At 27.8% G+C, this 24,362-nt stretch overlaps 1 protein-coding gene across 1 annotated transcript in view; it reads right to left on the reverse strand.

The window, feature by feature from the left end:
- LOC107441037 (nephrin) overlaps positions 1-24,362 on the reverse strand; it is a 342,812-nt gene that overhangs the window by 100,651 nt on the left and 217,799 nt on the right. The window contains exons 8-10 of the mRNA XM_043050259.2: positions 22,042-22,253; positions 16,983-17,070; positions 3,362-3,498 (exon numbers count right to left, since the gene is read on the reverse strand). Coding sequence (XP_042906193.1) covers positions 3,362-3,498; positions 16,983-17,070; positions 22,042-22,253 — 437 coding nt within the window. The remainder of the gene's footprint in view (positions 1-3,361; positions 3,499-16,982; positions 17,071-22,041; positions 22,254-24,362) is intronic.

A 24,362-nucleotide genomic window follows, 5' to 3' on the forward strand; every position in this document is an offset into this window, starting at 1 on the left:
TCTTTTTCGATAAAAAAAAAGGATAGATGAAAGGTTTGTGGGATATACAAGGATCAAAGGATTATGTTGACGGTGATTGGGTGGCTCCGACCAGATTTTGTCCCGTATATGGTCTGAAAGAATCAACGAAATTATTGTTAGCTAACTAAGATGGAGGTAATCTTGTAAAGGAGGGCGTTTTTTTTTCTCTTTGCGAGCAAACTTGAATTAGTGAGCACGCTATTTTAGTATTCTCGGTTCCGATAAACATGTTTGGCCTAACTATTTACTCTTGTTCAACAGTAATGTCTTTTTATTATTTTAAATCTTAGTTATTATGACAAAATGTCGAGAAATAGTTTAGTTAATAGTTAAAATGCAAACGAAAATGATTTTAATTTTAAAATTTGTAAAAAAAAAACATAGAAAAATAATTTATATTTAATAACCAGTCTCAAAATAATGTAAATTTAATCACCCAACTAGTTTTAATGTAAATTTGATTTTGTTTAAACGAGCAGACTGTAAAAAATTTCGAATTAAATTACGGTAAAAATTACAGGGACTAATAAAGTACGGGTACTTTTATCCGCCAAATCCATTTTCACTGGAACATTATATGAAACAAAAAATCTGATACACTGTAATTTTTACTGTAATAATTACCGTAATGTCATTGAATCACTCTAATTAAATGAATTTTACTATAAAAATTACGGTTTAATATTCTACTGTAAAAAAAATGTCAAGACAAAATGGATTATCCACCCAAAGTGTACTTTGTACCGTATTCGATCTAGAATTTTTCACAGTTTATTACTTAAGTTCTATAAACAAGTTATGTTTAGATTGCTATTCCTTTTGATGAGTAATATAATTTTTTCAAATTAATATATATTACGAGTGGTTTTAGGAATATTTCCCTTTCGCAATTATTTAGTTTTATTTGATTCATCTATTGTATATTTTGAATTAGTAAAACGTTTAATGTGAAGTTAAAAAGTAAAGAGTAGGTAAAAATTTATGCCTTAATTTTTTTTTTTTTGCTTAATGCGTGTGATGGTTTACTTACATAAAAAATAAGCTTTAATCATTCATTAGAATAAGTAATTTTTTAATTTTGTTAACTAATTTATTTTAAAATTAGAAATTCTGAAAACATAATATCATAGTATTTTAAATGCAAGAAATCATTATGTTTTATTGTTCATCGCAAAAGAAAGATGCAAACCATAATATTATTAAGTTAAGGATTTAAATAAGGAAAAATGTAGTTAAGGAGGAATAAGATTTTGTAAATGACTTGTGTTTAGTATTTAAATTATTAAAATAGCTAATATATCAAATATAACCTCATTTAAAAAAATGTTTCTAATTATTATATTTGTTTTCATTAGTTATGAGTAACACGGGGCTAACAACTAAATCTTGAATTTTAGTTTCAGTTTATTTAGACATTTAAATAAAGCTTTAATGCTTACAGAGCTATAAACTTCAGTATAATGCTTTAATTTACTAAGGCTTTTCTTAAGTAACACTAATATTTACGCTAATTAAAATAAAACTTCGAATAAATCTTGTTTAAGTAAGTCTCTAAGTTTAACTTCAAATATATTAATGAAACAACAGGGGAGTTGCTTCTTAAACATGATAAATGTGCATGTTATTGAAGAAAACTCACTGAGAGAATTGTTTGAGTAAATTCGTTATTTTAATTGTGTTTGCTTTTCTTGCTTTATGATGGATTATAAATGTAAACAAGGATAATTTTTTGGAATTTAAATTACATTAATGAAGATGATTTAATCAATATTTCGAGTAAATAAATAAACGTAAGGGAAAGTATGGTAAGAACGGGTAGCTTTAGATTCGAAGGAGTAGTGGAGCTAAACCGTTTGACCTACAGACTGATTTAAACAAAATATTCATTGTTTAGTTGAGTAAAGTGCATCATTCCTGAAAAATCTTTTTTTATAAATGATTTTTTTCTAGAAAAAGTCAACCTAGTGGGTATAAGTTCGGGTACACACGTTAATTCTATGGAGAGTTTAGAAATGCAAGAGTTTCAGTGAAAAATTAGTTAGATTAATCTATTTTATTTGATAATTAAAATAAATTTTGCATGTAATTCACATGTAATTTACATGTGATCTACTTGAGGCCGTATTCAAAAGAGGGGCTTGTCCACACTGCTGAGGACATGTCCAAAATTTCTTACCAAAAATATAGAGTTTTAAATAATGAAAATAATAATTATTTTTTTTTAAAAAGAAAATAGCAGAAGTCTTTTTCATATCCATGTAAAAGCTGTGAAAAATCAATTGTTTTGATATTTTAATTTGAAAGAGAACAAAATTAACTAATTTTTCATTTTCAGCATTGATATCTAGGTTATGTCTGTTTAATTTGGATTAATTCTATTCTAATTTATTCATATCTTTTTCTTTTCATTTTAATTATTGGTATCCATGACGCCTTATATCTTATTTGCAATACTGATCTAAACTTATCTAATTTTTCATTTGTATCTAAGGCATTTTGTATCTGCTTGATTTATAGAGTTTTCCACTTTGTTGATTTCACAATTTTCATCTTAAGGTTTGACTTGGTATTTATAGCACTTTATATGCTGATTGCAATAGTTCAGAAGATTCAAATGTTCTCCACAAAAATAGTAACCATCTTTAGTTCCCTCTATCCACAACTTTTTAGAAAACTATCCGAATTTTTCTTCTATTTAATTTTTATATCTGTATTTTATATCTGTTTAATTTAAAAAGTTTCTAGCTTAATCTATTCCTGTTTCTTCCTGTTCATGAAAAGATGATCATAGATACCAAGCCTAAAGGTTTCGTATTTATGCAATACGTTTATTCACAATACGTTAATAATCTGAAATGTATTAAGCATAAAATTTAAACCATTTTAACCCACTTTTTGAATGATTTCGAATGTTTAATTTCCACAAACAAATTATTTGACTGTTAAATTTGAAAAAAAATTTCTTAACAAACGGAACTAAGTTTTCATTTTTATCTAGGGCATTATATGATTGCCTTATTTTTAGAGTTCCTAATCTAGCTGATTTTTTTTCAAGGTTTGGCTTGGTATATATTGCACTCTACATGCCATTTGCAATAGCTCAGAAAATATCAAATGTCCTCTGCAGAAATAGTTACCATCTTTAATTTCCTCGCCCGATAACTTATTAACTGACTACCCAATTTTTCGTCTGTATCTTTTATATCTAAAGCATTTTATTTCCTTTTGATTTAGAAAGTTTCTAATCTAATCGATTTCTTTACTTAAATAAATTGTTAAAAAAATATTAACTTTTTTTTACAGGTCTGGAAAGACTTTTATTCGCCAACTAATCACTTACCTCTCGATCCCTTTTAAACCATCGCAAAGTTGCAAGTGGATTTCCTCCAATGGCAACACAGGTGAACCTCTGAAAATCGCCAGATTTAATGGGAGTGCCTTCTTCATACCCGACGATCGAAGGTGGACTTGGAGGATCTGAGGAATAAAAGAAAATTCTAGAATAAATAAAGTAAAAGTATTCTTAGAATCCTTAGACATTTTCTAAGGTGAAAGAAAAAAAAACACTTAAGGAACCTATTGAAAGTATATATTGAAGGTAAAAATTAAACTCTTAAAAGGCTCGGAAGAATTGTTGAAATTCCATTTAACGTTATTGTGATTTTTTTTCTGTCAGAACATATTGGGGATTATGCAGATAAGTGGTAAATATTAGTTTATGCTATCTAAATTGTTTTTATGAAAACATATTGGAATTATGAAGATAAATGATAAATGCTAGCTTATGATTTCTAAATTGCTTTTATGAAAACTTATTGAGACTGTGAAGATAAGTGCTTAATGTTAGTTTATGTTTTCTAAATAAGAGAATTACTTTCAAAAGTTTCCGTAATTTTTAAAGTTATTATTTTATGGAGAAAAAATATGAAGTTTTCATTAGGTTATGTTATAAAAAAGAGAAAAGTATTATTATTTTTGAAGTATGCAATAAAAGTATATAGTGAGCTCCTAAATTGCTCGGAAATATTTATTAAAATTTCATTTAACTTTATTTTGTTCGAGTATATTTTAATTATGGAGTTACGTTTTCAATGTTTTCGAAAATATGAGAACTGCTTTCATAAACATTTTGTAGTCATTTATATGTGTTATTTCATTATAAATGGAGAATAAAATTATTATTAGCTTATTCTACATTAATACTAAAAATCTGGACTGAATTTGTGTTGATCTATTGTTGGAAACTTTCAATAAAATTTTTACACTTTCAAGATTCAATAAAATTTAATTTATAAATTACCTTTTAATGATTTCAAATTTTATACTATTCAATGTAATTAATACATATAAATATTTTTAAATATTGCAATTAGTTTTAAATTATAGAATGTAAATACATTCTATAATTTAACTCGGTTTTTTTAAATTTAACTCAAACATAAAGAAAATTTTTTATAGAACGTTTAAAGTTAAAGCTATGAATTTAACAGAAGCTAAATCACAAAATAATCTCCCTCAAATATCATATGCGATTTTATATTTAATACTTTTGCGCTTATTATCATCAAATACAGATGATATTTTGTGAACCGTTTAACATGTTTATTTAATGAAATGTATCATTTAAACCGCAAAAACTGTAAAGAAAATAAAAACATAGGCGACATTTTAGTTCGTAATATCTAGTAGAAATATCCTTCCGGTGACCGGCACTATTTTTTTGTTTATTTTCTGAATTTTTTATAATCTCTATGAATTCAATTTTATGTCCTTGATTGCTTAAACATTAAGCCTTTTTAAGTTAACAATTAGTTTTGTTTACTGAAATTTACTACAGTTTAAAAATTATTTCGGGTTATTAAACTATGTAAGATTTTTTTTTGCAAAAGAAGTATTAGAATCGTGGATTACATGGAAGAACTATCAGAACTATTGATTTTGAAACGAACTATTAGAGGTATGAATTCGAAAAAGGATCATTAAAATTATGGATTCTAGAAATAACAAATAGAACAATAAATTCCACAAAGAATTAGCGAAACAGTGAATTCCGAAAAGAATTAGTGAAGCAATGGATTCCGAAAAGAACTATTAAAGGAATAGAATTAATAAAAGATAAGAACTATTAAACGAATAGAAAAAATATATGTTCTTAAAAACATTGGATTCCGAATGAAGTTCCGAAAAAAACTATTAGAACACTGAATTTATTGAAAGTTAAATCACACATCTCTAACTAAAATTGTTGTTTTCAATTCCAAATTAAGTATTTTTGTATATCGTCCACAGCAGACGATTCCTCATAGCCTATTTAAAACGTTTATTTAATGGAACACAGAGTTTTAATCGCAAATAGTGAATATAAAAAAGGCGCATTATTTTAGTTCTTTTTCAATAACCCATAAAGAAGTCTTTTTCGATAAAGTTCTATGAGCTCCTAGGCTTTTCATAAAAAAAAACCTTTATCACAACTTTTCTTCGTCATACGATGCCAAGAAAGAAAATGGCGCTTGTTTCCAGATCATAAACTTGTAAATGTGGGTGTGTTCTCGATTTCTATCCCTGTTACCAGTAAGACTGTTTGCACATAATATCCTGTGTATAAAACTGCGTGAAAATGAAGTTATTGGTCGCACTGCAGGGAAACTGTTATTTTATATGAAATAAAATAACAGTTTTACCGACGCCATTAGGAAAAGGTTTTTGGGTAAAAGAAAACACCTTTTAGTGTCTTAGTTTGTTGGAATTACCAATATGATCTTGTTTATTATATTCTTTGATGGTATAGGAAGTAATACATTTTTATGTTCAGAGTTTATATTGAAATATACGATCGATCTTTAAATGCTGTTTTTAAGTTCTTAAAGCATTATGCGTTTTCGCTAACTATTTCAGATAGATAACAAGTTAATAAATTCAAACCTATATCCAAATAACAAATATATAAATAAAATAAATCCAGATTAGAACTGTTTAATTCAAAACTATTGAATTTATTTTCTCTAAGACGTATGGAATTAACTTTTGAAATCTCGCGTATACAACTAGCAAATCATTCTTTAAAAAAAATTATTAAAAGCAGAAGCATGAAATTGAAAATAAGCAGGAAATGGTTCTTTAATGTTAGACACGCAGTGTTGGTTACTTTGTAACTAAAAATGTAAATTAGAAGTAAAGAATTAGAAATATAAATTGTAGTTATTTATATAAATTAGAATTTAATTAAATACCGGTACGAAAATTGTTCTGATTAAGTTTCAAGTTAAAGAAACTTGAATTTGCGATAAATAGGGCAGAAAGCACTGGAAATAAGTGATTATATCTTGCCTCTACCCTATGATCGATTGATTAACGAGGAATTACAGGAATTGATGTCAGAGTAGTCCACGAGCAGTTGCAAAATATGAATAGCATGAATCAAACACGAATTTCCTTTCTTTATCACCTTTATTCAGAATGTATATCAAAAGAATTAGAATCCATAAACAGAAAACAAAGTAAGAATTATTGCAATTGTTTTACACTTCATACACAAGCTGGATTTCTTCTATTTTTAATTTTAATAGAAAATATCAAATTTACTGTAAAAAGTACAATGGCATTAAATACTAGCACATTGTGCAGTAATTTTACATTTTTTTACTCACTCTAATAGCTTATATCCCTTATACCTGTATATCGTGAAATTTCAGTCCTCATTGAAAATTTAATTATAGACTTAATGAAAGTATAAAAAGTTTTGTTGCGTGGTTACCACTGCAATTACTCAATTCCAAATCGCTAGTATATAAGACATGTTAACTCATTTCTAAATTGGTGCATCTTTCCATAGATGAAGGTTGGCAGTGACGATAACACAACCCACAATTTCTTATACACACACACATACAATATTCCTTTTTACTTGCAAAAGCCAATATACAGTTGTAACTATTTTTTCCATTCTTAATATAAATGATTCTTATTATACAAGCTAATCACTGAAAATTAGGAATAAGTTAAAGATTTCCTTAATTCTTGATCAGCGGAATTGTAATCAAATGCTTATAATGGAGTTGATTTTAATAAAATGTATCCTTTTTTTTCTAAAAATATTTCTTAAAAACTCATCTATTTAAAGTTATAAATTTTTTTCACTGCCTCTCATTCTATATCACATCATTTATTGCTTTCAAATCATTGTGTTTTTATAATGAAGGTGATTTAAAAAGGAGAATTTTTTTACATTACATTACTACATTTTGCATTCTTTTTACTTAGTTCATACTTTTTTAATTCTTATTTTACGTTTCATGTGTAAATAAATATAACTTTTCTGTTCTGTTGTTTTCTGTTAACTCATCTTGAACCTTGACACATGGAAGTGATATTACAGGATTATGTTTAAATTAATTTTTTACTATCACATAACGATTTCATTGAGAAGAAAACTTCTCGTCTGGTACAAAGAAACAAAATCTGTATTCTTTTATATAAATTTTTCCTGATCTTAAGTTTCAAGGGTGCCTGAGAAACTTCTAAATGCGAAGAAAAGGGAACAATCTGAATAACTTTTAATCTAATGATGGGCACTTCACGTTCAAGAACTCTTGGCTCTAGGGGGTGACCTCAAATATGATAATTAATAAGTGTAAATGATATTCCAACTAACGAAATCTGTCACAAACGTACTTTCTTTGAATAAACATACCCTTTTTCAACGGATTCGGATTTCTGACCCTAAAAATATACGGGGTAGCCGCAATCTGGGAAATAGGGTTCCAATAATTTGAACTGAACAACGGTCCAAATTTTGACCCCTTAATGTTAATTTTACTTTTTGCGTATTTCGCTACGTCTCGAAAACTTTTTAGGCGAATTAAAAAAAATTTGTACTCAATTTTAAAATTCGTTTACCCAATTATAATTACATGCAAAAATAAATTTCAGTAAATATTTGTAAGTTTTTTTATTATTTTATTAATTATTAATAATAGTTGAAAAATTTTAAAATGCAAGGTATACAATTTTTTACATCATTTAAAAAAAACATAATTTTTCATGGCAAAATACAAAATTTGTGCAAAATCTGTCAAATAGTACCTGAGAAATAGAGTTTCAAATATCTGACACCTTTAGCACTATACATAGCACACATTTTATTAGAGTATTCTTGTATTAATTTCATTCATGTAAGCTTTCTTTTATAGTACACTTAAACCAACACAAATTCACAAGTTTTTTTTAAAATTCAAATCCAAAGCATTCTTAACGTAAATTATTCTGCGACACACAATCTTAGCTTTAAGAATCGACTTTGGCTCATTCATCTTAAACCTTTATACATGAAAGTGATATCACAGGATCACATTTAAACTGGTTATATTAACATATCGATTTCTTCGGGTAGAAAACTCCTACGTTGATACAAAGAAACGAAATCTGTATTTTTTATAGCAATTTTTCCTGATTTTACGTTTCAAAAGTGCCAGAAAAACTTGTACGCATGTAATTATTCTGTGTTAATTTCCTCCATAAATGCTTTATTTTTTACCACGCAGAAACCAATATAAATTCGTAAGCTTTCGTTCATTCTGAATCCAAAACATTCGTAACGTAAATTATTCTGCGAACACACAATCTAAGCTTTGAGAATCGACTTTCACTCATTCATCTTAAACCGTGATACATAGAAGTGACATCACAGGTTCACATTTGAACTTATTTTAGTTACATATCGATTTCTTCGAGTAGAAAACTCCTCCGTTGTTACAAAGAAACGAAATTTGTATTTTTTAAATAAATTTTTCCTGCTTTTAAGTTTCAAAAGTGCCAGAATAACTTGTACGCATCACGCATTTAATTATTCTGTACTAATTTTCTCCACAAATATTTCCTTTTTTGCCACGCTTATGCCAATATAAATTCGTAAGCCTTCGCTTATTCCGAATCCAAAACATTCGTAACGTAAATTATTCTGCGAACACACAATCTAAGCTTTGAGAATCGACTTTCACTCATTCATCTTAAACCGTGATACATAGAAGTGACATCACAGGATCACATTTGAACTGATTTTAGTAACACATATCGATTTCTCTGCGAGAAAAAACTCTTCTGTTGGTACAAGGAAACTACTAGTGTCTTCTTTTATGTCACTTTTTCCACATTTTTTTTTTCTTCTCAGGTTTTTTTTCCGAGTATTTCAGATACTTTTCTTTTTTAAATCGATCACTTTACTTTTCGAGTGAACATCCCACAGTATTTTTCTTTCCCTTTTTTTTCCCCTCACTTCCTGAATTTTTCGTCATTCCTTTCTTAGAGAATGTATTAAACTTAGAAGATCTTACCTGGCCCGGGGCTTTATTCAAAAAACGGCCAGGGATCCCTTCGTGTTAAGGATTCTTTCGAAGAAAAAAACTAGATGTATAAAATTGTGGCCGGATTTCAATATAAAAGTGAGTGTAGTGTGATATTTTGGGGTGTAAATGCTTCTTTTTTGGTCCATAGTACTCTAACCGATTATAGAGGAATTCACTTCCCCGATGGAGAAAAAAAAATAGATCAACAATGAAATGCACTTTTTTTTAAACTGAAATTCTTTTTTACCAATGTATCTATACATCTATCTATCATTATACAAAAGAAGTCTTTCTATTATACATATCTATAGTAATAGATATCTTATCAACATACATCAGTTATTCTTCAATAAACTAAAATATCATGTTCTAAGCAAAATACACTATGAATAGCAAAATATTTTATTATTATAACAAGTTTTATTATATTGTTATTTTTACTGTCTTTCTTTTTCAGTTTTAAGACTACATTCTTTTATATTCTTTCACATCTATAGTCACTACTCATTTTCTTTATCTTACATGGTTTATATGTATTTGTATGGGATTTCAACCTTCTAAATCTGCTTCACGAATTTATTTCATTTATTTAAACTATTATATCAGTATTTGAAATATTATTTAAAATAGATAGTAGTAAAATATGTGTTTTTGAATGAGTAAAATAAAAAGAGTATTTTTTATTCTCTTAAAGCATCAAAGGTTTTCAAGGCATGTCATGTTAAAATTTGTCCTAAGGTTTTTATCTCACTCTCTTAGTCTATTTAATGTTTAGGTTAGGTGCATTACAACTCAATGCGTTACAACGTAACACAACGTAAAGAAAAAAACCCGAAAGACCATGAAAAAATTTAAATCTTGTCATTGGATCAAAGCGTACTGAGATTCAATCTCAATGCTTTAAAGACGTGACCACAAATATGCTAAATATTAAATGCAGATGATATTTTAAGTTACGAAATCAGATTAAAAACGTACTTTATCTGTTTAACAAACCTTTTTTTGACGGATATGGGATTCATAACATTTAAAACAGGAGGGAGGGGGTAGCCGCAATCTACAAAGCGTCTACCCCAATGTGTTAAAAAGTTGTATATTTAAAATTCGATTTCTCAGAAACTATTCAGCCAATTTAATTCAAATTTTGCATTTTATATCTTTATAATTTAAAAGTTTTTCTACTTATATTAAATAGAATAATGAAAAATAATAAACAAATATTAAAACTATTTTTTGCATGGATTTATCTTGGAATAAACGAATTTTATAATTGCGTGCAAAACTTGCTTGAAAAATAAAATTATCAATAAAGGATCCAATCGTTAGACCTCTCTCCTAACGAAACTATTAAAACTATATTTCCCAGATTCTGACTGGAATCCAAATTTTTGAGGGTAGGTAAGGAATTAAAATACATCGAAAAAAGGTATGTTTATTCAGAAAAAGTATGTTGCGTCTGATTTCTCATTTTATCTGCTTTAATTAATTAACATATTTGAGGCCACCCTCTTGAACCATCAAGATTGAATCCTAGTATGTTAGAATCCGAACATTCGATCAAAAGTTGTGCATGGTGCTTCGTTTTTCGCACACTGTTCTTCTCCAGGATTTCGTTGCATTATTGAAATCAATTGAAGAAGTCTCATTTTATGTTCTTTCAATTCTAAACTTTAAAACTGAGTTACGTAAACATTTCTAGCTGTCACTCTATTGTGCAAAATATATATTATGCATCAAAAAAATCTTAAACTAATTCCTGTTGGTGAGTGTAATTTAGTGACGATAGTAATGAACCAACTCCCTTTACGCTACTTTGGGAATTAGAATTGAGTCATAGGTCTTTTGTAAAAAGTAGTATGCATTTGTTGTTTTCCTTTTTGCTCTCAAAAAATTGTTCGAATTTGAAACATTATATTGCTATCTGCCACGTAGTATGATCAACGATTCGACTACATTAATATGACAGTTGTGGTAGTTCAGGAAATAGAGCACTCGCTTCCCAACGTACGAGTCCTAGCTACGTATCTTCGATACAAATTCCTCACCCGGCTCGCGCCGACCACATTGTTGACGTAATATACTCTCAGTGGTAGGCGGATCATGGGTTACAGACCCCTTGACGACTGGCTAATCATGGGAAGTTTTGCGCTCCGTGTACGGGTTCAAAATTACAAGGTTATGGAATTGAACATTGCCGTAAACTTAAAATCGGGTCGGTTCCTCAATGACGATAATAAAATCCTAATATTATGTTAAATTAAACCATGTTCCCATTTAAGTTGAACCATTAGATCAAGTTGAACCATAAATTGAACCATTATTTGAACCATTTAGAGCCGTATAATTTTGTAACAAATTTGAACTGTATTATGGTTAAACATTGTAACAAGAGAGATCATCAGAAACTTAATATAGCAAAATATAATTCCTTTCTTTTCTTAACTTGTTAAGTGCCTAATAAAGAATAGGATTGAATAGAATTGTTTTAAGATTTTGACAACGCATTTTCAAAAATTTGTGAATTGAAAATGAGAAGATTATGAGAATCATTCAAAATAATTAAATTATTATACTTCTTGAAGTAAACTAGGTTTAAAATTGTAATATTTTGAAAATTTAATGAATCTTCGTAACTCAACATTTTGACCCTATATACTTACTGGATCTAAAATGCGTCGATATTTAAGTGCAAAGAAATATTTCATTCAAAACAGTTGATTCTGATTCTGAGAATTTATTAATTCAAATAAATTCAATAGGCTAAACTATTGGAGATCCTCTTATTTGTTCAACTTTTCGAACTCTACGGTTGAAACCGGAATCATTAACAACTTCATGAACCACAGACCTTATTCACTCACCACTAAATTTGCCACCAAAATTTAGTCTCTCTGTAAAAGCATGATAATATGCCTCCAGGACAAAGACCTTGCTGATGTTCTGTGAAATTGTGAACTGTCGCTCGCAGCATACTTTTCATAGTTTAATGTTCAAAGGCGATGGAATAGATTTTACGGACGCAATAAATTAGTTCAAACGAAAACCGTTACCACTTGTTCAATTGAGAACTTAAATTCATAGTTCAGCTATACTTAAAAATTTAAATTTTATTAAATGCAATGCATTCTGTTCGCTGTTAAAAAAACATGATAAATATCATAAATGATAAGCTTACATGTCATGAATATATCATAAATGATATTTAAATATTTAATTAAGAGATGTAATTATGTTTCTTGTAAGATAACCTCAGTTTAGTTAGTCATCCTTCAAAATTTCAGAAATGTGAAAATAAGAAAATTAAACAAGGACGAAAAAATTCTATTTTAATCAAGATTATCTATTTTTTTTAATTCTGTGATAAAAACTTTATTTAAACTAAAAACATTTAATGTCCATTTTTTAGAAGCAATTAAAATTTCATTTTTATATTTTTTGAATTGGTTGCTTTCTTTTTCCGGTGATTATTTGGTGTAAAAAGGTTTTCAGGTGGTATAGTAACAGGCTTTCAATTTAGTTTGTAATATGCTTGCTGTTTAAATATGTGTTTGTTATCAATTATCTATGCTGCGCCGCTAGTCTATAAAAAAATTCAAGCATTTAGGGCATTTTAGGTAAAATGGAGAAAATGAGAATTACTATACAATGTTTACGTATTTGATAGAATAATAAATTCCTATTAGATAAAATATAAAAAAGAAATGGCGAGGCTATTTCACAAAAGACGTTTATTTCTCAGAAATACAAAATGTTATTTTGAAAACAAAGCAAAACAAAGAAGTAATTTCTATTAGAAATTTCTTATCCAAAATGAGCAAAAGTTATGTAAAAAAATCTGTATTAACGTTTTATCACATTTTAATCTGAAATTCCATAGAGTTTCTGCATAATAAGTAACTTGTTTAATCGTTTTCTAATTTAATGATTTATTTACGACATTTTAAATGCATAAAACTCGATACCAGTAAAGTACCGTTTCTTGTAAGTTAGTTTCATTCCTAATAAAGAATGTTTATCCAGTTTATGGCACATTTAAAAACTAGATCAATCTCATTTTGCCAAAAATAAGTGAATTTAAAAGTCTTGCAATTAAAGTTTCCGTTCAAAAAATTGGCGCTAGGGATTTTTAAATTAATTTACTCGCGTCAACTAAAGATTAAATTGTTAAAAATTAATAAAATGTATTCTCAAAACTTTTTAAAAAAATATTTAACATTTTAGGACAGACGAATGTATTTTAAGGAATTACAGAATACATGTTTCTGATTAATTTTCCTTTTCTATCAAAAACCAATGGGTTTTGATAACTTCACTTTGTATAAAACTCAGTTAATATTAAATACATTAAAAAAATTGCATAGAAAGTAATAATTTACTTAAGGTGAAATCTCCTTTAAAATAATTATAGACTTCAATATTTGTAAGAACATCTGCACTGTTCGAAAACTCGGATAATTTAATTATTAGATACAATATTTTTAAAAAATTGGGCGATATTACAACCAACAAAATCCTATACCATCTGATATAAAAGCTCGTAAAAACACACGTAAGATATTTTGTTTTCCGAACAAATCAATGGAAATTAATTTTTGGAAATTAATTTTTGGAAAGGAATCGATAATTTAATATTGTCTTAAGCAGATAAAAAATTATATTTTTCACAAATCATTGAAAACTATTAAAAAACAAAACAGTGACTTCGTTTCATGCAAAAATAAACAATCTAAATTTTAAACTTAATCACAAATCAATATTTTAAAGTTCATAAAAATGTTAGAATATAGAACCCTTAGGATGTAAAAAATGCTTAGAGGATATAAAATAAGTTCTTATGAAATAGTAGAAAAACAAAACAGTGATATATTCATTCAATGAAAAACTAAATAAAATATATTAACACTGTTTTTCGAAGCTTTGTGGCCAAGGAAAACAACAAAGACATAGTTTAAACGCCTTACACTTTAAACCATGTGATGAATTTGAACTATATATATAATCTTGCCTTGAAGAATTATCTAGGTTTTGAAACAGGCAAATAACTGAAATATTTTAAAAGCTATTTAATATTTTTACTAACCGCCAATTTGGTGACATTTTTTCACCCAAATGGAAATTATGAAAAGCACTGCCTTATTCTGAGTTTTTGAAAATTTTTATGAACCCAAGTAATACAACAATGGAGTAAATTCTTAAAGCATAAAAAAATATATCAGAAATGCTTTTCATTTTCACCATACTATGGCTTTTCTCCATATGGACATTTCGATACATTTTCAAAATAAGCGAGGACAGCGCTGGCTTTAGATAGACTTAACTTGACCTAACAAGCATGAGTAACAATTGTAAACCCATAGAGGTTAAAAAATAGTATATTATTTGCAAAAAAGCATCATTTCATATTACGCCAGAGACTCCGAAAAACAGCCTTAAAGTGGAATATCCCATGAATAGTTCAGAGCACATAAAATAAAATTTTTGAAATCTTTTTTGTGAACTCCCTAAACATTATCTTTCAAACTTCCTTTAAACTTTATTTCCGCTACAAACTAGCTTATTTTTAACCATTAAAAGAGCAGCTACAGTGCAACTTGAGAGCAAAGTCTGAACTTTTTCTTTCAGATTATGCATTAACTCGATTTACAATATCAGCTTAAACTCACAACATACTTATACATCTCTTAACTTATAAAAGAGTAAAATTCTCCCAATTACAGAGACGCTTAAAACTTTGTGATGTCCCTAAAGAGGAGTAGAAAATTGAAGTTTTCAAAAATTTTTCATAAAAATAAGAACGTTAGTTCGAGGAGGGTTGAAGTGTTAGGAAATAAAATATGTAAATAACTCGTGAGAAACTAGTTGGGTGATGAGAATTTACGCGACCTTAAAGCTTTAATGAGGGTTTGGATTTCACTCTCGACACCGGGAGTCTTTGTTAGTTATTTAAGTTTGAGTTTTTAAGAGAGTGTTCAAATCGTGGTGTCCTGGTAGCGAGATTAGTTTTGATATTAGCATTTGTTTTTAAACAATTTTCTAAGCAGTAAGAGGCGTATCGCGATATTTTGTATTTCGTTGCAATAAAAATTTGGATCACCTAAAAGTATCAATATTAAAATTTTATTTAGAGCTAAATGGGGGCCGTAACATATTTTTGAAATCTTAAGTTTGATATTTTTGAAATCTAGAGTTTCTGTCAAAGTTTTACCTTTCCTTATTTATAGGAATATTTCATTGTTCGTTTTCGTCTAAGCTTAACATTTATTGTGATTCTTTTCTCATCAATTAATGATTATAACTTACTCCTGTACATGTAGAAAATTCTTAAAATCATATTAAGTTCTTGAGTTTACGAACGCTATAAACTGTGTTCCATTTAATGCATATTTTTAAACTTAAAATAATTAAACTTTTTAACATTTATAAACACGTCACTATTTAAATTATATTCTAAATAGATATGAATCACTATGAAAATAAGAAAATTAATGAAAGGAATTTAAAATTTAAAATTCTTAGGGCAATAAATCTGTAAATTGTATGAATGCAAGAGCTATAAACAGCAGACTTTAAAATTTCCAGTTTCTTTTAGAGTTTCCTAAAATTTTATTTTCTCCTCTTTTATAACAATGAAATTTCATTATTTAATTCAATCTACGCTCAACATTTAATCCTTGGATGCAGATGAAGCACCAGCGCCCCATTTATATATATTTTATCTGATGCTATAATTGGAAGGAAAATATTTTTTTAGTATGAAAAACTGTCAAATAGTTACTAAAAAAATTGGCATTAAATTTGCAACAATGCATTAAAATTATCGGCATTACATTTGCACTGAATTATGAAAACCAAAATAAGTAGTTTGAATTTTTGTTTCAGTTTAAAAAATTATCAATAATTGATTTTGTAATTTAAAGAAATTTTAATGATGAATAACTGCTTTTCTTAGATCCAAATGAAAGCACAGTAGTGCCAATTTGTTTTATGATGCATTTCATAATTATAAATTATTAAAATATTAAATATAAAATTTTTCCTTATTTTGACGAAAATTAATACAAAAAAATGAAGAAATATGAAAAAATTATCAATAATTGTTTTTGTAATTTAAAGAAATTTTAATGATGAATAACTGCTTTTCTTAGATCCAAATGAAAGCAAAGTAGTGCCAATTTGTTTCATGATGCATTTCATAATTATAAATTATTAAAATATTAAATATAAAATTTTTCCTTATTTTGACGAAAATTAATACAAAACAATGAAGAAATATGAAAAAATATTTAATAAAAATTCTGAGTCAAAGGGAAGAATAAGAATTTTTTCTCATCAGGCAATATCTACTCCTATAGTTCTTTGAAATGTTTAAAGTCATGCTTCACACATTTCTAATTTTACATTGATTAAGCATTTCAACATTTCTAAACATAATATTCAACAATAATATTTCTATATTATTAACTATATAAATTATATTTTTAAACTATAATATATTACTAGAAAAACGAGAAAAAAAACGCATAAGGCACTGATAGTTTAAAATTTCTTAGAACAATAAATATGAGACACATACTATTCTCATCATTTATGCATGCCAAAGTATGTTTGAAAACTACTCACAGACGACGCTAAAATAGACAGTTTCTTTGATAGTTTCCTTCAAAGCTTCACTTTCTGCGTGACACGAGAAGGTTTTATTGTCTGGATCCTGCAAAGAAAAATGGACAACTTAGATTACTCTATGTCGCTCAGTATGTAGGCTGCAAAGTTTGGAACTCAAAATAATTACAAGTCTCTCTCTTTTCTTGAAGCTTGGCAGCATATTTTGTGAAACATAGAACAAACTTCTTTTTTTTCCACCGAAAATAATCTGTCTCGTGCGCTGATTTTAAGAGCTTTCTAACTATTTTTATAAATGGAAATAAAATGTAATAAATATATGAGAAACAAAGTAGCAAGTATTGATATCTTTTGATTGTATGCATTTGAAGATTTATTTTTTCCTCGTTAATATTGTGAGAAAATTATATATTCAAAATAATTACCATATTTAACCAGAAAATAAAGGCAATTTACATTTTCAGTCAAGTATTTAACATAAATTTAGTTGAAAAAGTAGAAGAATATAAATATTTTGTTAAGTTAGTAAGCTGTAAAAGGACCAGTACATAAAATTGACTGTACTTTGAAACGAGAAGTTCATTTTACTGTGAAATTTTACGTAAAAAGAATCTGATATACCGTAAATTTTACATAGTATTTAATATAAAATCCCAGTAACTGAATAAATATTACATTAAAAATTACGATAAAAAATTTTACGGTAAAAATGAATTTTAAGGAAAAGTGGATTTTGCGGATGATGCACCCTAAATGGTGGTACTTTTTACCACAAAAATTGATTCGAATTTTTTTACAGTGTAGACGTTTTCTGAACACAGTGATTATAAAGATTGGAGTCAGGGAAAGCACAGTTTATTATAAAATTAGCAATCAACTCAACGAGTAAAGCATTTTTTCTGACAATTAAGTACTATATGACTTTATTTAACTATGCCATATAAGCTTCTTGAACAATAAGTAGTTAAATCTTGAGAGATGTGTTGTAATTTACAATACGGAGTAATATATCGTAGTTTTAGTTTAAAATATAAAAAAGAAGTTTTATTTCTCTCTAAAATATTAAAATAAAGAATTTGAAAATAATTAATATAAGATATTACTGACGCATTAGCTTTATATAAGTACAGTGAGTAAAAAATAAACAGACAACCCGGATTTTTAGTTTCTAAGACTCAATCTTAATACACAAGTGGGCGACCTTTGTGCTAAAATACAAACTAAGGCAGACAACGTTAAAGAGCATTAAATATTTTTGTGCTCCTTAACGTTGTTTGCCTTAGTTTGTCAATCTTAATAGTTCGAGGGAGTGACCTCAAATATTGTTAATAGTTAGTGCAGATAATATATAATGTTACGAAATCAGACACAAAAACGAACTTTTTCTGAATAAACATACCTGATTTTTGTCAGATTCCGATTTCTTGTCGTCAAAATAAAAAGGGATCGCAATCTGAGAAATATGGTCTAAATAGTTTGATCAGGAGAGCAGTCTGTGTGTGTGTATGAAGTTTATATCCTTTAAAGTTATATCTACAGTTTACTTATTTCACCATATCTCGAGGACTTCTTAAGTAAATTGAAAAAGAAAATTGCATACAATTATATAATTCGCTTATCCAAAAATAATTTCATGCAAAAAATATATTTTAGTAAATATTTATTAATTTTTATTATTTTAATTAATACTGGTCAAAAAATTTTTAATTGTAAAGTATACAATTTCTTACATCATTTTAAAGGCATTCATTAGAAAATTTTATCAAAATCAGTCGAATAGTTTCTGAGAAATTGAATTTCTAAATACCGTTTCCTTAAAATTCCATTTCTCAGGAGCTATTCGACTGATTTCGATCAAATTTTGTATTTTGTCGTGTATAATTACATTATTACATTACTTAAAATGATGTAAAAATTGTATGCCTTACAATTCAAAATGTTTTCGATAATAGTAAATAAAATAATATTTATTCACTAAAATTTAAATTTTGCATAAAATTATCTTTGAACAAACGAATGCAAAAACTATGCGCAAATTTTTTTTAAGTCCCTAAAAAATTCTCGAGATATATTAAAATACGCAAATGTAAAATTAACAGTAAGGGGCCGTACTTTGGACCACACTCTTGATCCAAACATTGGGACCGTATTTCCCAGATTGAAGCTATTCCCTATTTTTAGGGGATCAGAAATCTGAATCCGTAGGAATAAAAATGTTTATTCAGAAAAAGTACGTTTTTGTGTCGGATTCCATAACTTAAAATATCGTCTGCACTAATTTATTAGCACATTTGAGGTCACCCTCGAGAAAAATAACGATTTTGTCTTAGAACGTGAGGATTCGATCATTAGATCAAAAGTTATTCAGGACGGTCCGTTAATTTTTTTTTTGTGCACTGGACCTCCTAAATTTATTTATACAAGTATATTTTCTAACGCTGTTAAAAATTTAATGAACAGAATTACAAGTGAAGAATGCTTTTTGAAAATAAATGTAGCCTTGTTTATGTTAAAATACTTTTATTTTAAATCTTTCAAATTAAACAATCATAATTTAAGATATCAAAAAATTAGGCAAAATGTAAGGACAATTTAGATAAAACTTAAATTTTCAACTGTTTGAATTGATAATACTATTACATCTAAACTATAATTTTTGTAAATAATAAAAGACGAATGCCATATGTATTTGTGAAAAAAAAATACGGCAATTAGGAAGAATTATAAAAGACTTTCTTTTAAAAAATCTATTTTTAACAGCATCTTAATAATACCACGTTCTACAGCTAAAGATCAAGCTTATTAATATTAATTATGAAATAATTTTAAACTTGTAAACACAAAGAATGAATAAAAACCTAATTATCTTTATTGAAATAAACGTCTTCGCAATAAACAGATATTCATAAAGTAGTATTTCCTGAGGGAAAATGAAATATATTCTTATTCTGATAGAATTCATGATAGATTGTGTTTTAAATGTATTATTTTTCTTTTCTTTCGAATTTAATTAAGTGAACTGAGACATTTCTATAGGAAAGATTTCATTTTTGCCAATATCAGGCTTGCATAAATCAAGAAATAAATGCCTCTTCAAAAAATACTTTGTTTGAATTTGATAACAATTAATTAAATTCTGTATAAATAATAAAATTCATCATTAAACGCGTTAAAAATTTAAATTATAATAGATATCGAGAGTTAATTATGACTACCAGAACGCTACAAAGAAGTACTTAAGGCTCTTTTAACTTTTAATAAAATTCACTTAGAAAGACTTTTAGTTTTTTAATTAAAATTTGAAATGCATTAAACATAGAATTAAGACAGTTTAAAGTACATTACGCACCAGATTTAGTTCAGTAAGACGGAACTGTTTTTTTTAATGTTTAATACCGGAATTGAAATTATCGTAGTGGAGTTGAAGTGTTAGCTTTGGTACGTGCTTTTTAGAAAATAAACGCAGCTTGATACGCGTGTTCGAAAAATGAACAAAACTGTAACTGCACATTTTAAAAAATAAACAGAGCTTGATATGTGTGTTTGAAAAATGGAAAATGCTGCAGCTGCGCGTTTTATAAAATGGACGCAGCTTAGTACGTGCGTATTAAAAAATAATGGCATCTTGACACGTGTGTTCGAAAAATGAACAAAGATGTAACTGCACGTTTTAAAAAATAAACACAGCTTGTTATGTGTGTTTGAAAAATGGAAAATGCTGCAGCTGCGCGTTTAATTAAATGGACACAGCTTAGCGTATTTAAAAATAATCGCAGCTTGATACGCGTGTTTTAAAAATAGATGAATCCGCTTAGAAACGCTTTAGAAAATAGACGCAGCTTGGTATCTGTGTTTGAAAAATGGAAAAAAAAGCTGTAACTGTGAGTTTCTGAACATGTACTTAGCTTGATATGCAAGTTTGTAAAATAGATTTAGTTAAAAAATGTGAGTTTGAAAAATTAACTCAGCTTTAAATAAAAAAATGGACATAGCTTAAAATGCGTGCGTAGGCATCTGATTCCACGTTTGAAAATACTGTAATGAGTGTTGGGGATAAAGTGTGTATAAAATCAAGCTTTTTTTTAAATAAAAAAGAAACTCTCTTTTACCAAATAATTAAAGTTTTCATACTGAAAATTGTGATGCATTTAATACACATTGGACTCATGTAGATAAAATATGAGGTATATCTATTTTGTTTGATTCTTTTCTTACAGTGGAAACTTTTCTTACATTCAAAAGAACATGTTTTGATATACCTACTTTACCCAAGTATGGAGTGAATGGGTTATAGTTCATAAATTAGTATATATTTCACTAAAAAAGTGTTTGTAAATATTTTTTAAGAATCAAAAATGCTCTTTAATAAATGTATCGTGATTGTATTTAAAACAAATGGTAAAAAATAATATTTTACACATTATTAAATTCATATTATTATAATCATGGTATTCCTATTATTAAAATGTTAATGTTAAAAAAATATCCCTATCATACATTACTTAGCTAAGATCATCCATATACCCACCTACTCAACCTCAGAAAACAGCTCACAATAAATAGAATTTTGAAATTTATTCATAAATTTCTGTGTAGATATGTTCTTTAGATTTCTACCAGTCTGAACTAAAATGAGTGGTCTTTTTACAATTTTCAATGATACTAAGCGAAAGTTTATTAACGTATAGTAGTAACGATAGTTCGTAAACATTAATTTTTTTTTATCAACTTCTAAAACTGAAATAAAAATGCTTGTCTCATTCCCAATAAATGTCTCTGAAATATTAAGTATATTATTTCGACTTAAAAGGAAAATAGACATCTAATAGATAACAAGTACTAGAAACATCTAACAAATAGCAAGTACCCACTTTACCCTACTTGACCCTATTGTTGTTCAAAACAATTAAGAATTGAATAATGATGATTGGTAGTATTAAAAAAAGATTAAACAGTCCCTCAATATGACAAAATGTAGCAGTTACAAAAGTTTCATTGAGACAAAAAAATATATATGTTGCGAAAAATTATAGTATAAATGTATTTGAAATGGATTTACCTGCCTGGTGAGTGTAACTGTAATGTTTGACGTAGTAAGCCATCCCCGTTTTGAGACTTCAACTTCAGATGTTGTCGCGGAAGGATACTGTCCATCTACTAGCCATACAAGTTTCGATGCAGGATTGCTCGGACCAGCCGAACATGACATCGTGATGACATTTCCCACTGTGCCTTCTGTTGGCCCCACTATCGTTATTTTTGTTGGTGCAACTGTAAAGAACAAAAAAATTGTATTCAGAATAATAATATTAAAAATCCAGATGATTGAAAAAAAAGAAATAACGTTTATTAATCAGAAACCAAGTGGGTAAAAAAAGTCTTAACGAGAAAGGTTATTTTTACGTCAACAGTTCATCAGGTTCTGTTCATATTACTTGATTGAAATGTTTATTTTTAAAGTGTATAACAAATGATTTACCTATGCCATTTGATGAATATATTCTTAAATTTAAATTTTGAAAGTAAACCGCTATTAATGAGTTCCTCAAATCACCAGGATAAAAATTCTTATTATTTGTTATGTAATTCTCCTTATTTATGTTTAAATTGCTGCTTGACTAATTTATTATTTAATTTAAAATCCATCAATAACAGTGCTTGTACGCTGCTTTATTTATAACATATCATAGAATAGCCAGGCGGTACCTATGTAGTTAAATAAAAATAAGTTCCGAAATCAAACTTAAAAATGCAAGAATTTTCTTTTAAATAATTTATGAATTTATCAAAAGTAATAGGCTTGGTTACCATTTTGTTATACATTCAATTACTTAAAATTGTCCCTCACCAGTTTGAAGCTGTACCCAGTATTAATTACCTTGGCTCTTTTGTTAATCCAACAATGGACAATACTTTTAAAATTTAAAACGTTATCTAGTTGGTCAACAAAACAATCTTTAAACTTATTTAGAAACTATTTTCTATCTAGAAAAAAACAAAGCTTCTTATCTATAAAAATCACATTAAGCTGGTCTAAATGTATGGTTAAGAAAATTAACATTTAATTAAGCTTGGGAATTTTAAAATTCCAGTTGTGGAAGAAAAATTCTCAGAAGCATCCTTGGTGGTGATAGAGTAAATGGCTTTTGGCGAAAAATCTACAGCTAGGAAATTTATCGCACTCTTAAGTAAACTCTTAAATGAACTCTCAAAAAATTATTCAATCATCTTCACTAGTGTGGTAATGAAGTAAATAGAGCCGTGATGGCTCAGGAAATGTGAGTGCTTGCCTCCCAATAAGATGAAACTGGTTCGGACCCCAGCAATGTCTGTTTGGTATGATTTTTTCACCAGCTAACCACAGTGCTGTCGTAAAATATTCTCAGATCATGGGTGGGTTGGAATCTCCATTCAGCCAGGCTAACAGTGGTAGGTATTAGCGATTTCCCTCTCCATGTAAAGCAAATTTGGGTTAGATCCAATAAAACGTTCTCCACGAAGACTAGCTCGTCCTCCCAATGCTTGATCCAGGAATTTCCCGTTTTTCTGTGTTGGGTTCACAATTACAAGGCTACAGAGTTTAACAATAATGTCAGTAAACACAAAATTGGGTCGGCAGTTCAAAGCCGGTTATAAAATAAAAAGGCAGTAAAAACTTATGTCTAATTCATATTAAATTTTGAAGCTTTCCCGTATAGTTCGTTCAATATGTCTCCAAAAACAGGCACTTTTTAAACATGCTTGCAATATTTCAAAAAATTTCCCACCATTAAAAGTTTGCAAAAAATTTTTTAAAACACTAATCCAAAATAACCATAGTTTACTTTTTAAAATAATAATTCAAGAGATTTGAAGCCCTAACTCGATATCTAAATGCATACAAAAATTCAATATTAGTCTTTAACTCTTTTAAGACAATTATCCTACTCGCAACAATGCAAAATTAAAACATGGGTTTTTAAACAAACTTGTACGCAAATATATTGTTTTAATATATCCAAAAAAAAATCAACTTAATTCCTTATTATGAATATAATATGTATAGTTCATTCTATCATACCATTATTCTCCTCATCAGATAACAATCTTTTCACCGAGTGTGAATGAAAGAATAAATAAGTCTAATCAAATACGGCTAATTTCAACCACAGCGAGGAATTCTCTAATCAAAATCCTCATCGGTTGAATAATTTAAATTCGAATGAAAAGATAAACTATAAATTTCGAACAGAATCTATCGAAAATCAGAACCAAGTAGAATATTTGACATTTGCCTTGGAGAGTTTCTCATTAAATATTTGAGTTATTGTAAAAATATTTATCTCAATAAGGAAAATAAGTTTAAATTAGTCATTATTAGTGGCTGTATATATATATATA

Source organism: Parasteatoda tepidariorum, chromosome 5 (genome assembly GCF_043381705.1).
Source record: "Parasteatoda tepidariorum isolate YZ-2023 chromosome 5, CAS_Ptep_4.0, whole genome shotgun sequence".
NCBI lineage: Eukaryota > Metazoa > Arthropoda > Arachnida > Araneae > Theridiidae > Parasteatoda > Parasteatoda tepidariorum.